General features: G+C 43.5%; 1 protein-coding gene across 3 annotated transcripts in view; it reads left to right on the plus strand.

The window, feature by feature from the left end:
* The first annotated feature begins 1,220 nt into the window (after positions 1-1,220).
* CLTCL1 (clathrin heavy chain like 1) overlaps positions 1,221-17,116 on the plus strand; it is a 34,358-nt gene continuing 18,462 nt past the window's right edge. For 2 of the 3 annotated variants that reach the window (XM_085075878.1, XM_085075880.1), the window contains exons 1-8: positions 1,221-1,480; positions 9,225-9,432; positions 13,473-13,741; positions 14,009-14,170; positions 14,618-14,731; positions 15,912-16,085; positions 16,365-16,562; positions 16,908-17,108. In XM_085075878.1, the coding sequence (XP_084932004.1) occupies positions 1,439-1,480; positions 9,225-9,432; positions 13,473-13,741; positions 14,009-14,170; positions 14,618-14,731; positions 15,912-16,085; positions 16,365-16,562; positions 16,908-17,108 (1,368 nt within the window). In that variant the 5' untranslated portion in view covers positions 1,221-1,438. The remainder of the gene's footprint in view (positions 1,481-9,224; positions 9,433-13,472; positions 13,742-14,008; positions 14,171-14,617; positions 14,732-15,911; positions 16,086-16,364; positions 16,563-16,907; positions 17,109-17,116) is intronic. The other variant, XM_085075879.1, reaches the window with a different exon arrangement.

Raw genomic sequence — 17,116 nt, forward strand, 5'->3', positions numbered from 1 at the left:
CCCTTGTTCAGCTTTGCATTAGAGATTTTCCTATAATCTTGTGTTTCCCAGAGCTGAGTTCTCTGGGAAAACGTGAACAACACAATGCTCTGGTAAAACTGCTGGAGCTAGCACCACTGCTGCCGTTTCCACCTCAAAGGATTACTGTAATTTAGGAGAAATATAATAGCACTTCACCCCCCTCATCTGATGCTAATGGGCTGACTAGGAGTGAGGGTAAAAAAAAAAAAGGTGTTGATGTATCTCTTGCATGTTGGATCCTTTGCTTTTTGGTTATTCAATAGCTTCCAACTCACAATGTCAACTCTTGGGGAAGGAGCCCTATTTCTATTTAGAAATTGAACAGGGCAGAACAGTTGGATGGTTTTCATAACTGGTAACTGGTCATAAACCCCTCACCTACCTTCAGGCATTACTGCAGGTAGGATAAGTCGATGGGTGGTGGGCCAAGAGCAACCACCTGGCCCAGCAAGACACCAGTGCCTTTGGAGGCTCTGGGGCTGCCAAGGAGGAGTAGAGTCGCACTTTTGCACAGCCAGCCATGACTGCAGGTGCCAGGCGGGCGGCTCCGGGCCTCCAGTGCCCACCAGGCCGCTCCTGGGTGTTCCCTGTCTTACTCCTCACCTCCGGCGGGAATCCCGGGGCGCTGAGGGGAGCACCGCCGCGCGGCTGTGGGGAAGGGGAGGGAGGAGCCCCGGACGTCCGTGTGAGGGTGGGCGGGGGACAGCGCCGGGGGTCTGTGTGATCTGGGTGAGGGGACAGCAACGGGGGCTCGTGTGAGGGCGGGCCGGGGAGGGACCCCGGGGTTCTGTGCGAGGGTGGGTCAAGAGAAGCCCGGCGCTATATGTGAGGGTGGGTCAGGAGACGCCCCGGGGCTCTGTGTGAGGGTGGGTCAGGAGAAGCCCCGGCGCTCCGTGTGAGTGCGGCCGGCAGCAGCCCGGGGCGGCGGTGGCAGGGTGGGCCGGGGGCGGCGCCGGAGGGGCCGCGTCACGTGAGCGTCTGTGGCAGCAGCGGAAGGATACCTGCTCTCTGACAACCCCTCCCACCCCTCTGCGCTGGCCGTAGGCGCGGCGGGGACCACCTGCTCCTCAGAGTCGCGTCCCACAGCCCGTGCCCTCAGCGAGAGCGGGGGATAGCGGGGCAGAGGAAGGCGGGAGGGTGAGGGCGGGCGAGAGGCGGTGGCATGGGCGGGGGAAGAAGCGCGGCAGGGAGGGACTATTTGAGGAGACCCTGGCAGGCTGGGGAGGTGCGGAGGGATCCCGGCGAGTGAGCGGCCCCGCGCTGAGGCCGAGGAGGGCGGCGGGCGCTCGGGGCGCCATCCCAGCGAGGGCTCCGCGCCTGCGCCGCTCCCGCCGCCGTGAGGGGAGTACCGGCGGCCGCCCCGCTTCACCACCCGTCCCTGCCCCGCGCCCCTGCTCTGGGGAGCTCGCCCCTAGCCATGGCCCAGATACTGCCCATTCGCTTCCAGGAGCACTTCCAGGTGAGCGCAGGGAGCAGCGATGAAGGCGCGGGGTCGGGCTCCCCCTCTTCTGCCTCACCCCCTCTCTCGGAGGAGGGGGGGGGCTGCGGCCTAGGCGGGATGGGGGCGCGCTGAGGGCGGAGAGAGGGGGCCAGGCCGCTGGGGAACCCGCTCCGTCCCCTCCTTCCTTCCCTCCGGAGCGCGGCCGCCGTCCCACTGGGCGCCGCGGGAAGGCGCGCGGGGCCGAGCCCGCCCCCGGTGCGGACTGTGGGCTGCCGCTTCTGTACATCCATCCGTCCGTCCATCCTTCCAGCCCTGGAGCTGCGTCCCCGCGGCGTGCGGAGCGGCCGCGATTTGTGCAGAGTCACTCGTCGCCGGAGGGACCTCCCGCTCCGGGGAGGGGGAGGCGCCGCGCCGGGCCGCGCTGCTCGCCCCGGGCACCGCGGGCGCTCCCCGCCTCAGTCTGGGGGGACGCCGCAGTCTTGCAGGCGGATCGTGGTTTTTCCCTGGATCGCGAAGGTTCCTGGGAACCTCCTTTTTTGCAGCTGTGAGGAAATTGGTGAGATGAGGTGCGAGAAACCATTTGGACTTGGAAGCTGCACAGCCTCTGTCCCTCCTTCCAAACACAACAATATTAAAAAATCCTCCCCCAGAATGACATGATTCTCTTCTTTATAGCCTGTGAAAACCATACTGCCAGCATTGGAAAAGATCCATGGCTAATGGATGCAGCACAGACAAACCGGTTTATCTGTTTTCTTGTGACCTGCTGGCGAGGGAGGGTTGTAAATGGAATGAGAGAGCAGCAGTCTCTGAACGTACAGTCTGAGGCAGGAATTAAAGGAATTTGCTAAATGAATGAGAGAACAGGAAGTGGACTTGGCAAGTCATCCTTCGGTCGCTGTACCGCCCCTTTCTGTCAAATCAGGCATCCATTTCAAAATATGAACTGGGTGTCATCCCCCAGCGTAGACTTCATGCCACTTTGGGTGTTTCAGCTTGGGAAATGGTTACGGCCACTTCTAGCTCATTTTGGGAAGTGTTTTTGTGCTTAACTGGAAGAACTGTCCTGGTGACCCTAGAAGAAGCTCTAGCCTGGAAAAAACAGTAATTAGAGTGAATTCAAGAAATGTCTAATCTCTGTGTCCAAGGGAGGAGACACACCTGTATCGTCTGAATTTCTGTGTATTAGGAGAGTTTAACGTAGTGAAGAATTTTACAGTTACTCCCTTCCCCTCTCTGCCAGTGTCCACTATAGCAGTGATTGTAGTAATCTCAAACAGGTTCATAAGAGCTACAGAACAGCTGTCTGAGTAACAAACCTGGGATCAAAGAGGTTTTGGTGGCAGATTCTCCTCAGTTCTTACCATTTAAAATTAGCAAGCATGACTAATCCTGCTGATTGTGTTTGATCTACACAATAGCGATGAGAGGGTATCACACTTGATATGCAAGAGGTGTACTGTGCTGCTTTGCATGTTAAATGTCTTTTTCTGTGATTCCCAGTGTTGTGTGTCCTGCAGCACTGCTAATATCAGCATTGTGGTACTTTAGGTTTGGGTGGGGGGCTGCCCCCCCTGCTTTTCAAGGGATTTGTACTGAAGTCATACTCTATTTTTTGCTACCACCTGCTTTTGCTCTTAAATAATTTGATATTATTGAAAAGGCTAAACCTGTGCTTGAGTCACTTTTCCTCAGCATGAAAGCTGCATGGAGGAGCAGGGAAATCCCTGGGATGTTGGTTGCTAACATGTAGGAGCAAACTTCTTCAGCATTCACTCTTTCCTGCTTCTCCCCCAGGCTAAGTGCAGAGCTCTAAAGCAGTACTCTGCTAAAGAGAGATTGAGATCAGTAGTAGCTGGGAGTAGGCATGCAGTAGCCTCATTCTGCTTCTGCAGTTGTCCCTCCGTGGTGGGATAGATAGGGAGGGAAAATGGAAGGAATGTAGGAACTCATAGTGTTTGCTCTGGCTGGATATCTGCAGTACAGTTATATCAGCTCTAACTTCAAAATTGTATGTTGTAAACTAGAATCTGGAGTCATGAATTAATATTACATGGTGCTTGTTGTTGACTGGTAGGGAATTTGTGGAAACATTACGCCTTCTCTTCATCATACTGCACTGTCACACATATTTAACCTTACCAGCTTAATCTCTCTTCCTGCCCCCTTCACATTATTTCCAAGTAATTGTCTTGACTGTGGTTAAATTGTCATAGTTAAAACTAGCTTAGCAAATCTATTATGCTGCTTTGTGATAAATCAAAAAAAGTTACAAATCCATGTAATTGTTGTGTGTTTCAGTGATCCTAAGTTAAATCTTTCTGTGCCTTCATTCAATCTGTATACTGTTTCTACCTGTAGCCTTTTTAATTAATATGGCTTTAAGTGATTAGAGTATCACTTAGTGCTATAATTAATTCCAAGTTCAGCCTGTTGCTGCTGAAACATTATTTCCTTTAAGTTCAGAGTCTTCCCGAGGTAGTTATGTGTACTTTACTAAAAGAAGAACTGAACCATGCAGAAAGTGCTCTCTAGAGAAGCTAAACATAAGTTGCAGTGCTAAATACTGAACTCTTCTCTCCCACACTCTCTTGCTGGAAGTGGATAAATGGTAGTGTGAAGTGAAACAGTGATCTTGGTCCACGTAGAATTGGAGGAGTGCTAGGGATCAGCAGACTGTTTACATTCTTTGTGCAGCTCATTTTGCTTTGTGTTGATCATCTTTCTGACTGAACAGTAGCTCCAAGCCTGTGCAGGAGGAGTGACTGCCAGTCACAGGGCACGTTAAATTTGAGGTTGTTACAGCTTGTACCTTCAAGTCGTGTGTGAGCTGAAGGATGGAGAATAGCTGCAATGAAAAAAAGATATCCTGGTCTTAATGTGGTAGAAGGAATTCAGGGTCTGTTTAGCTCCATTTAATGCAATTGAACAGTTATTTTTAGATGTGAACTCCATCGTTATGAGTCTCCACAAATTCATAAAGAGCTTTCGTCTTGCTCGTTTTTCCCCCAGAGGATATTGTAGTTAAGTCCCACAGCAAGGGAGGGGAATAAGACAAGGCCTTAGTTTTCATCTGTCTGGTGACTGCCCAGCTGCAGCAGTGCGAACTATGCCAAGTCCTGCTGCAGTGAATTACTCGTGCATACTACTTAAGCTAATGTGATTTAATCAGGTTCTTAAGTCCAGTGCTTCTGTTGGAGCAGTGAATTATAAATTATTTACCAGATTGAATTCTTCCAAGAGGACTGTAGTTTACAATTGAAGTGTTGTAGAAGACCAGATACACTTGTACATAGACTGGAAGCAATACTACTAGAATCCAGTGTACAAAGTGTTCCTGATCTAAAATTAAACTTTTCCTTTACTTAGTCATTGCTTTTGTCTTAAAAGCATCTCTTTGTGCTCTGAGCTTTTTCCAGTTCTCAGCAGCAAAGAATCTTTGCTTGTCTATGGGGAAAACTGTTGCTTAAGCAAGGTCTCAGGTTCCAAGGTTGGAGCCATCATCCCTTCGATGTGCAGACACACAGTTCTGCTTTCTGTTCAATAACTGATACAGACTCCAGAGCACAGCCAACAAAAGCTTGTGGGCATGATGTGCAGCTTTTATGTATTGAGAGCACATCTTGGTGCAGCATTGACAGGCTAAAGTATCCTGGTTTTAAGCATAAAGGATGTAGATTTACTTCCATCATTTTCAAGACAAAACCACTTTCTGTTTGGATAGTCTGGCTTGTCTTGTTAAGAATTAATATCTGTTGTGCAATAGGCATAACTGAGCTGGACGGCTTTCATGAATTTGCTTTGGCTAGACATGGACTTAAAAAGCACTCAGGATATTTGCAAGCTGTAAGTGACTTTCTGGATTTGTATTCAAAAGGTAGGGCTAAACATCATGACTTGATTCAGCTGTTCAGTGATGAAGAGCCCATATTTGCTCATTGGATTCAAAAGTGCCCTGCACATGGTAGTGATACTCATTTGATAGATAATCCAATCCTCATCACAGACATACAGAAGTAGATTTTTGTGTAGGGAGTAACTGTCCCTTAAGATGAAAGCCTAATTCCAACTGCAGCTAAAACCTGTGACACAGTGGTCTTGCATGATTTGGGTCTTGTATACTTCCTTGATGTCTCTCACCTATCAAAATAAGAGCTATAGTAGGAGATGAGGTGAGGGTGAGCAGGGATGCCCAGCAATTGTAGTCTTCCCCAGTAAGGATGTGCATATAACTTTAGGTAGTCACATGAGTAAGAGTTATGGGATGCTATTACTTCATTCTTGGTTTGTATTATGTTTAAAAAGATATGGGCTTACAGAGTTTTTAGCAGGCAGTTTTTATGTGGATACGTACAGCCTCTGTTCAAGACTTATTATTTTCTAATGGCCTTAAAAACAATAGCTGATCACCTCTATCAAGGATTTATACTAGAATTATGTGGCATAAAGCTGAAATGGGATACTTATTGAACTCTAGAGGAATACTAAATTCACAGAGTTCTGACTTCAGCATTTAACTAATAGTAGGTCTTGTTTACTGGAGTGTCAGTATTAGACAGTAAGTTAGGTTTAAGTATTTCCCATTGAAGAAATGGACCTAGTTTGAAGGCTAGAGGTATTGGTATCTGGATTTGTCTGTGCTGATTCAGTCTGGATTGCTGCACTCCACAGTAAAGGAAATGCATTAGAAAGCCCAGTATTTAGTAGAGCTCTCATGTAAAAGATACTTTGACTTCATTTCTTAGCAAATGGTACAATGCTGGTAAAGAGCAGGGAAAGACTAGATATCAGATTAATTGTGGTATTTCATTGTTAATATCTTTGTGTCTTCATTCATGTTGAGAATCAAATGATACATCTTGGTTTTATCTTTACCATGTCAGTAAGTTCTCAGTATCTATAAGATGCTTAAATCTCTTATGATATCTAATCCAGCCTGTAGTAGTACTAGATATCTATGAAGCAAAAGTCTTTGTTATGTGGTTCATTCAGCCTGATAGTGAAGCTGCTTCTGTGCTGTGCATGTACATAATGGGTGTTAGAGCACGAGAGACAACATTGATCATCATGGCAGATTTGTCCCATCCAAGGTAAAAGTGATGCTGTCTGATGTCTGGTATTTTGATGGTAGAGGTATTCTGCTCATATTGTTACATACAGTCAGTAAGGAATATACCTCTTACACTGCCTCACATATCTCAGGGAGATACTTATCAATCCTCTAATGGTAGGATCAGTCTCCAGTGTTTTCAGACTGCTGAACTGTGAAGTGTTGTCATCGTTCACTGAGGCTTGCAGTATTCACATGACCATTCTTTAGGGAGTACTGGCATTTAGCCTTTAAAAGACGTGACGGGTTTCCCTAATAATAAGGATGGCAGTGATACTTGAGCAGAATTCAGCATTACATTATCTGAAGGCTTTGCTAGATTTTATAGTAATTTCGAAAAGGAAATTTTAATACCAGAGCTAGATGCAAAATCATACTTGTCTTAGTGAAGACACCCAAAATCTTTTCTTCAGAAGGGACCAGACTTATGAGTGAATAATGGTGGGTTTAAAGCTGAACTTCAAGTAGGAAATGCCTCAAGGTTCTCACTATGTGAAATGAGTGGCCAGGGGCTGTCTCTTGAAGAGTAGGTCGAACTGAAGCACCCTAATTGAGACTAGACCTTGAAGAAGCTATGTTTCTGCTTCAATACTCTGGAAATACATCTGGATTTTGATTAATTAAGTTACAGACCTAACTGTGCTGCAGTTAAATCTCTCGACTACTCTTGTGACACTTAACCAGTCTCTTATAATGGACTGCTGTGTTGGCAGATGGACTCAGAACATGCTCAACATTAAAATTCTTAAGTGTCTATTATGTGAATGCGTAATTTGTGACAATCTGTGGACATTGTCTGGTGTGGAGCAAGTGAGAGGAGCAGTGGAATTAAGAACTTATAGTTTAGTCCTCTGTTTTTCAAGGTCACAGAAGTTGACGGAGCTACAGCTGGCATGTTCGTTGGGTGTTAAAACGTTCTGTGTTACATATGAAAGGTACACGAGTTGTCTTGGTATGAAAACTTCTTTCCTTACTGACACAGAAGCCTGTAATAGCCACCTGCATGGTAGATTTGTTTTCAAAACTCTAGGTGCAAGCATGTTCTCATGACCTTGTGCCTAAACTTTGATTCTCTTTTGGAATGAATGGCACCTGCTGAAGTTTACTGGTGTGTATTAAGTATTTACCCCTGAAGTGAGGTGTTAGCTGAATGGCTCTCAATTCTGCTGAGAGACACTTACAGGAATGAGTAAACGTCTTTTTACACATGCGTACATTTGGCTTATATTACATTACTGAAACTTGAGTCTGTTGAGATTAGCAGTTACTGAGCTGAATAGCTCTTCATTAGTCAGCTCAACAGAAAACAAACAATTCCTGAGGCATTCTTGGGCATAGTCCTGACACACCACACTTAACGGGTATCTCTGTTGCATACCCAATTTATGGTTTAGTGAGTAGCTTTACAGAAGCTGTAACAAGCTATGATCAGCCCAAACACACTAAAAGTGTTCGTGATGCCATCATGGGACTTCTTGCCCAAGGGATTTAGTCTATTTTATGGAGCTGCTGGTGGTATGTATCAAAGGAGTGTAGTGACTCAATGATGCTGGTGGTAGATTCTATCCTGTCTCCTTGAGGGCAGTAATTTTTCACTTGCAGTGCACTGTAAGGCAGTATAGATTAATCCTTTGAGAAGCTTCAGTGAAGCTGATACAGTTCCTGTGCTTGAAAAGCATCGCTTTGGGGCATAGAGCAGGTGCTCAGGCTTGTCACACTTACTGTTACGTAAAATGCAGCTTGCAGACATACCACACTGGGATGTGCTGTATAGGTAAATCTGACTTACTGTGGACCAGTGAAGCAGCGATGTTTCTTCACTGCCACCTCCTTCTGTTAACCTGAAATTGAGAGTGAATGGAAACAAAATCAACAGAAAAGGATGAAAATGAGATGTAGCCATCTTGTAGGGCAGTCTGTTCAGTGGCACAAAATGACTCCAGGTTGCATTAAGAGTAAGTACTTTATATTAGCTGTTGTGTGGTTGAGCACAAGTTATGTTTTTAGAGTTGGACATAAGGCTGGAGGGGGCCTGCATTACGATCCCTGCCTTTGTTGTTGAGCATGGCATGACATCTTAGGTAAGGAGAGGTGAAATGACTGTTTATTTTGACACATCTTTCTTATCTTTCACCGGTAAGAATTAGATTCTGTGAAGTAAGATGAATGAGTCCACTTGTAACCTGCTGTGTAGACTTCATTCCATGCTCTTCCTAGGAATGGGTTGCATAAGGGTAATTGGTTCTTCCTGTACTACCCACTGATGCTGGATGTTGTTGTTCTGCCACTTAAGTTTTGAACATCAAATTTACCAGCCTTGCTAAAGCTGCAGTAGTGGTGCTGCTGCTGGTGTACAGTCTATCACATTATAGAAGCAGGTTAAGCAATAAACGCTTAAGTTAAAGTTCCTGTGGTTTGCATCAATAATACAACTTCAGAATGTTTTCAGGACCTGAGCACTGATAGTTGTGTAGTACTTTACCTAGGCAACAAAGAGAATCAGAAGATAAATCATAATTCAATAATGCACATCCTAGTCAGAGAAGCTTGGTAGTCTTGCATTTCCTTCTGGAGGAGATTTTAGATACAGAGGCTTAAGTTAGACCTTCAACATGGGAAGGATAATAAAGCACTCTTTTTTTGTCTTTCTAGCTCCAAAATTTGGGCATTAATCCAGCAAACATTGGATTCAGCACCCTAACAATGGAGTCTGACAAGTTCATCTGCATAAGGGAGAAAGTAGGAGAGCAGGCACAAGTAGTGATAATTGACATGAGTGATCCAACAACACCCATCAGACGTCCAATTTCTGCAGAAAGTGCCATCATGAATCCAGCCTCTAAAGTAATAGCACTAAAAGGTGAGTAACCCTTTATGTCTCCAGTATGAAAACTACTGTTTAGCTGTATTACTACTTATGAATGCTCTTAAATGTTACATAAACTTTCTAAGAAGAATGTATATGAGGATAAGAATTCTTGCCTGAACTTGCATGCTGTATTTTTGGCAGTAGATCTTTCAGTAATCTTTGGATGATTTCTCTCCAAGTGGGTGTGAGATGCTTGGACCTGGCACTGCAGCCTCCTATCCTCACTGAGGACCAGGTCAGCATCTGGTATACTTTCCCTTTAAACAGGTATTGTAAACATAAGGGACACTTGTATAGATGAATAGGGGTGTAAAGCCATATTTTCTGCCCTGTCCTGGCCCTTTCCTGTTGCTCTGAAGGTTTTACTAGATAGCTACAAATATGTCATAAGGATGGCCAGTAAGCGTAAAAGTCTGAACGTAACAAGCATGTTAAGTTTGACAACCATGAGGTCTTGCAGCTAGAAGACCTCTGCTTACTGCTACCTGTGGTGTTGCTACTGCCTTTAAGTAGCATTCTAAGCTCAAAGAAATAATTTTTAATACATCTCTGGCTCTTTTCTGAAATGACCAACATCTGGTATTTAATCTGAATAACTGTTACTGACTATGTACTTTTCTTCCTGCATCTTATCTAAACAGATGGTGAGTGCACTTTGTCCTGACATTGTATGTTTGGTAGTTCAGAATGGTCCAATCTCATAAAAAGTACTGAACTTTAAGGTAGCCATTTGACAGTTCACTTCATGTCCAGGTGGGGGAATCTTAATCCTCACCTGGTATTACAATGATCATGCTCTCCATTGGCTCATTTCTAAACATTTGGCTGCTTTGACTATTGACTGTACCGAGTGAAGGAGGAGAGTGTGCTTTTCATGTTTGTGTGTATATGTGGTGAAGTACAGTTGATAGACAAAATGAAGTTGCAATATTTTTATGAGAGACCTCTGCTAGCATGTCCTGTGTGCTATTCATTTCTGCCTAAGTGTGTTTTTTAATGTGAAAAATCATGGTGAAATTACTTAGGGGTTCAAGAAATAACAGTCCTCAGAACTGGCACAAAGCCTTTAACTTCTTTTCTTTGATCTCAGACTTACACTGACATGAGGTGAAAACTAAAGTGTGACTGTTTTACTTCAACTGAATCTGTGATTCAGCTGAGACAGTTACACATCTTGCAAAGGACTGCCTTACCCTGGGTGTGGGTAAAGGTAGCAATGAAAAAAAATTCAGATCTGTTTAAGAGTTTACTGTCCTTTATCTTGGACCTCTTTAAATAAACTATTGGCAAAGGGAAGTGCCTTCTCTACACTAGCAGAGCTTCATCTACCTCTTAAAAGGAAACTATGTAATCTGGTTTTAAAACTAATATACTAACTAAATGGATTGTCATCAGTTTCAAAGAATATAACTTTATTCTTGCCAGTTAAGTCTTGCTCAAAAGGAGTATTGTTCTGTCCAGAGTGAATAAATCTGTTCTCTGAACAGACAAGGCTGAGTTAATGTTGACATGCTAAGTTGTGTTGTCAAGTGTTGCAAACTTAATGATCTCTTCTATAAATGATCTGATGATCAGAGGGTTGGGTAGAAAAGAGGGTTAATAGAGCTACCCAACCAGTATGTTATCCATGATAACCTGAAGACATGATTTAAGTCAGTCTGTCACTCCAGACTTTTCCCTGCTGATAGAGTGAAGCTTCAGTAGTCAAAATGGTTGCATATTGTGACTCAGTGTACCATGATTGGGAGTTGCTCGTAATCCCAGGATTATTGAGCAATAAACATAGAAACCCACCCTCAGAAAAAGAAATGAAATGATTCTTGATTTAAGCTGATATACAGTGTGCACAATTTCATTTCTGGATTGCATGTGGCATTCTCCTGGTGTACCAAGATTTATGCGTTGTCCTTGTGTTCATGGTCCTCTTGTGCTGCTCTGTACTGGGAGTACTCAGCAGTGGGTGTAAGTGGAGAATGCAGCACTCGGTGGTGCTTCCATTCTTTGTGGAATGGAGAAACTTCATGCTTCAGTGAACTGAAATGTAAATTCTTGTGCCAATGTTCAAAAATTGAATCTGCTTACTTGACTACACCTGTATAGTCTAAACAGAATCATCAGTTTGGTAGTTTGATCGGAAAAACTTAAGTCTTGCTTTTTGTCTTGAATCTTGGCCTAATAAAGTGTTCAAGTAGACATAAGACTCAAATGCACAGTTGCCCTCTCTGACTATAGCATGTCCTGCTTTCTCAATCCAAAGAACAGATTTTTTTTTTTTTTAGTTTGATTACAGTTTAGGGTTGTGAAGTTGGAATGTATGTTGCCGCACTTAGGGAATTGTAAAACTCTGGCTCCTGCAGCTCCCAACATTCAGAGCTAAACTGCCTAGTGAAGCTTGTAAAGCCATTTCCAGCTGTGACACAGCAGATAAATCTAGTCTAGAAAGAGATAAGCATGAGCTTTTAGCTGTTTGTCAGTTCTTAAAACTAGGAAAGACATCCTGCTTCCTCTTCAGGCAGACTGTCCTTAAGAGCAGTTTCTGTATGTGGATATTGTGATTGTTGTTTAGGCGGTGACCAGAGCCCTTCCAGAACTACCTGTCTCCCTGCTTCATGTGTAGCTATACCCTGTGGGACTTCAAAATCCATCTCTTGATAGCACCAGGCCATTGCTGGACAAACTGTTGTCCAATACAGTAACTATGCTGTTTCCAGCTATCAGTGTACAGGCCTGGGCTTACTGCATCTGTCTTATACAGTAAGTGCATGTGCGGAGTAAGGTGTTCACTAGCAGGCTGCCTTTGGTCCCAGGAAAGCCAGCAAGCTCTCCTAGGATGTAGTTGATCAGGTTGACAGTTCTCTATGCAGTTAAACCAGGCAGCAAATGCTGCATGTGGTAGCTCTGAAGTCTAGCTCTTATCTCTTGGCGCTGCATTAAACTAACATCATCAATTTATGTATAAATTATGCTAAAATGTTATAGAGCAGTTTGGGATACATATTAACTTGGGATTAGTAACTCTTGAATACAATTTCTCAGTGGCCAGTGGCCTTTATCTGTCAGCGAATATCTCCCAGTTTGGCAGTCACAAGTGTTACTAACAGGAAACATTTCTGAAATATGGATAGAAATAATGGCATTACAAGCCAATACTCCAGCAGTCTGAGTGGGTGTCTTGTGAACCAAAAAGAATATTTCTGGAGCTCAGTTGTCTCATCTGCAGTAAAATAAAACATCTCTTTGACTTCGTGAAAGAAACAGAATCCCTTATTCTTTATAGTTTGGTTCAATTAACATTGGTTTTAAGCCTGCTCTTACTAGGGTAGGGTTTCTGGTAGTTAAAAGGAATACTAAAATCAAGCCTAAACCTGCAGTATAGTTTCCTAAATCATGAAGAAGTAATCTTAACTGGAACTAAAACTTCAAACCTTCCTGTAGTCTTTCTGAACTTTTCACTGTCCTCTTCAGTAGGTACTTGTTGTACAGAGCCCATCTAGTTCAGAATGCAGTTGATCCAATAAAAGAATGAGATGGGAGCTGTGATCTTTGGCTGTATCAAGCTGTTTTAAATCTTGTGCTGTTTGATCCAGTCCAGGTCATCTACAGCAGTTACTAAATTGACACAAACTGGAACCATTCTTTCTATTAATTATGCTGAATGACATCTACTAGGCATCTATAACTTGGCATACCAGTGCTGCCAACTAAACAAGAGTTTACACAAGCTCTGTAGCTTAGACTGTCTTTTTACTACAGCTTATAGTTAAAGTGTCTGTGCTCGTCAGTTGTTGGAATGTCTGTGTGAGTGTCCATAAGAAGACTTTTTTGTTTTTGGGATGGTGCAGTTGTTGGGGTTGGAGAGGGGATTCTGCTAAGAGTCAAGTATCAGAGGAGACTCAGATGTGACAGGACACTAACCCTGTCTGTAACATCAATGGAATAGTGGGTTAAACTGGGTGCTTGTAAATAGGTGAACTACAGGATGGCCATTGTGGTAATTGATCTGTCATGTTTCTTGGATTTTGTCATGCTAGCTGGGAAAACACTTCAGATCTTTAACATCGAGATGAAAAGTAAAATGAAAGCCCACACAATGGCAGAGGAAGTGATCTTCTGGAAATGGATATCTGTGAATACAGTTGCCTTGGTGACAGAGACAGCAGTGTACCACTGGAGCATGGAGGGAGAATCGCAACCCCAAAAGATGTTTGATAGACATGCTAGTCTTGCAGGCTGCCAAATCATCAATTACAGAACAGATGAACACCAAAAATGGCTGCTGCTGATAGGAATTTCAGCACAGGTAAGTTCCCTGGAAGCAGCATGTTACGCAGATAATCGGGAGAGCCCTGACCCCACTTCACTTAATAGCTGCTGTAGTTTAACTTTGGTTTCTGTAAATAAAAAATTATAAAATATCTTTTGTGTAGGAATAGCCCGACTTTTAGCTCAGTTCTAGTGTTGGAGGAGGGGATGAGAAGCATTTGCTGCTTTTTAGTTTACTGTCCCGAGGGTCTTGCTATGAGCATTTTGAAATCTTATCTCTAAAAGCTGACCTTTTTTTTTCTAGCAAAATCGTGTGGTTGGTGCAATGCAGCTGTACTCAGTTGATAGAAAAGTCTCCCAACCTATAGAAGGCCATGCAGCAGCTTTTGCAGAATTCAAAATAGAGGGAAATGCCAAACCTTCTACCCTCTTCTGTTTTGCTGTGAGAAGTCCTGCAGGAGGCAAGGTAAAGACTGCAGCCGTGTTCCTGTAGTGCTGTAGGTAGTTTCTTTGCATCAAACTGAATGTGGAATTCAGTAGCATTGCATATACTACAACTGCTAAGCAGTCTGTACAGAGCTGAGGTAACACCACAGAAAGTCTTCGCCTTTCTAGTCTTGTCCTGCAAAACCGATGAATTGACAAGTCTGACTCAAAACATCTTGAATGGGTTTCTTAAATAGGAATAGTCCACTTTCATAGAAAGCATGGTTGTTTCGGTTTTTTTAATCTTCTCCCCGTTTTTAATTTATCAAGTTCCAGAAAACTTAATATTCTGAATATGTGGAGCACAGCTCCCCAGACTGTTGGCCAAATGTGGCAGATGACTTCAGTAGCATATCTGAGGAAAGGAACTTCTTTCATGTGGCTGCACTTACAGGCAATCTTGTGACATGAACTCTTTTCTTTCTAGCTGCACATAATCGAAGTAGGTCAGCCAGCTACTGGAAATCAGCCATTTGTTAAGAAAGCTGTTGATGTGTTTTTCCCACCTGAGGCGCAAACAGACTTTCCTGTGGCGATGCAGGTAAATGTTTGACCCCCCCAAAAAAAAAAAGAACTTTGTAGTCTGGCAAGTAGCTGCCATCTCTGTTGTAAAGAATGCTTTCTATTGTGCTTTGCTGTTGTTCTTCCTAGTTCTGGGAGGGGTGTTAGGAGGTTTGTGGGAGGTAGCTTGGATATTAAAACAGTAACTCGAATATATAGGCTGTCCTGTATTTGTCTAGATGTCAGCCTAAGGCTGTATTTTAAAAAAGAAACCAAACCAAACAAACAAACCCCAAACCAATGAAACAGACCCAAAAACCCGCCTCAACAGTGTCTTCAGGTAGAATGTGTCTGACATCTCTTTGCCTATTGAACTTCCTACTAATGTTACAAGTTCTTGGTAAGAATATTAGCATATTATAGCAGCAGCACAGAAAAGGCAATTTGGGACATTAGTGGGAGGTTCTTTAGAAAAGCATATATCTGGTTGCTCTCACAAACCAGATTTCACTTAGCATGTCTGCAGGATTAGAAATTGTGTGATTAGAAAAAGCAGACTATCTCAGAGCATAAAAATACTGACAAATCTAACAGATCAGCTTCATAAATGGACCAAGAGGTGCCTTAAACTAAAGTGTGTGCATGGCAGGATTCACATGGCATTATACTTCAGCTTGAGGATTAATTAACAAAACATCTGAAGACTTGTTCCAAGGGGAAAGTACTTCCTTATCTGAAGACCATTTTGGGTCAAAAGCCTTCCAGTTTCAGTGACTTGACAGATAAACTGGAGTACTCAGTAGATGTGCTTGGTTTGGATTCTGGTGGTGCTTTCGGTAGGCTTTGTTGGAAGAGAATGGGATTATCTCATTAGTATTTCTGAACAGAAACTTGTACTGACACACCTAGACTAGAATGCTAATTATGCCCAAACTTTCTTCCTCAGCTTGGCTTATTAGGATGAGGAGTATGTCCTTTGCTGCAGATGAATTTTAATTTCCCTTCAACCTCTCTACTCACTGGAGCTATGCCTGCGAATGGCCAGCAAAGCTGTTCATTGCTTTTGAGTCTGAAAGGAAGAAGCCCGAAGCTATATTTGTTCTCTAGTGTCAGTACAAAGGCATGCCACTGCAGTACTTTCTTGTGACTAGGCTAAAGGCAGCTGTCTTAACTGTTGCAGTCTTAATAGTTTTGACTAATAAAAACGTGTCTTTTGGCAGATTGGAGTTAAGCATGGTGTTATTTATCTGATCACGAAGTATGGATATATCCACATGTATGACTTGGAGTCTGGAGTGTGTATCTACATGAACCGTATTAGTGCTGATACTATCTTTGTCACAGCTCCTCATGAACCTACCTCAGGCATTATTGGTGTGAACAAGAAAGGACAGGTAACAAACCTACCATTCTATTTCTGAGCCTTTTAAAGTTCAGATAGAATGTAACAAACCTAATGAATGACTGGATGCAACAAATGTCATGGAAGGGAGCAAGTGACTATTTGATTAATTAGTTTTTAGTCTCTCCTAGTACGGAACTAGTTGGAGAGGAACTTGGTTTTTTAATAATCTGTTCCTTCACTGTTGAGCTGCCGTAGCTATTTTGTTGTTGTATTTCATAGTAGTTGTGGAAAAGACAGTACTCCTAAATATGCCTCTTGTCCTTTCCAGGTGCTTTCTGTATGTGTTGAGGAAGACAACATAGTGAACTATGCTACGAATGTTCTCCAGAATCCTGACTTGGGGCTGCGAATGGCTATACGGAGTAACCTAGCTGGGGCAGAGGAATTATTTGCCAGAAAGTTTAACACACTGTTTGCTCAAGGAAACTATGCAGATGCTGCTAAAGTGGCTGCATCTGCACCAAAGGTAAATAATTCAAAAGGTAAAAGGCAAATTCCCATGACTTCTAAGCTTAGCTTAGAGGATTGCTTAGCTCACTTGCATTTCAGAACTTGACATTCAAAACATAAATGCAGTGCTTAGCTCTCTGCAGTCTGGTAGTGGTTCTGACTAATAGATTCCCCTGTATGCCATGAAAGGAGCATCTGCTATACTTTTGTAACCAGACTGAACTTTGTCTGTTCACTGATTTCTCTGTACTGTAGGTTTAACAGTAGTTGCTTCAGTGTATAGCTTAACACATGTTTTTTTGACTAGTACTATTCAGTCTTCACTAATTAAACATTGCTTCTCTATCTTGTGCCTGTTCAGGGAATTCTACGTACCAGTGATACAATTAGGAAGTTCCAGAGTGTACCAGCTCAGCCAGGGCAGGCCTCTCCCCTGCTTCAGTACTTTGGAATATTGCTTGACCAGGGACAGCTGAACAAGTTTGAGTCTCTGGAGCTCTGTCGCCCTGTCCTGCAGCAGGGCCGCAAACAGCTTCTGGAGAAGTGGCTGAAGGAAGACAAGGTAGGCTT

This window comes from Lichenostomus cassidix, chromosome 15, assembly GCF_008360975.1.
Source record: "Lichenostomus cassidix isolate B80296 chromosome 15, HeHo_3.0, whole genome shotgun sequence".
NCBI lineage: Eukaryota > Metazoa > Chordata > Aves > Passeriformes > Meliphagidae > Lichenostomus > Lichenostomus cassidix.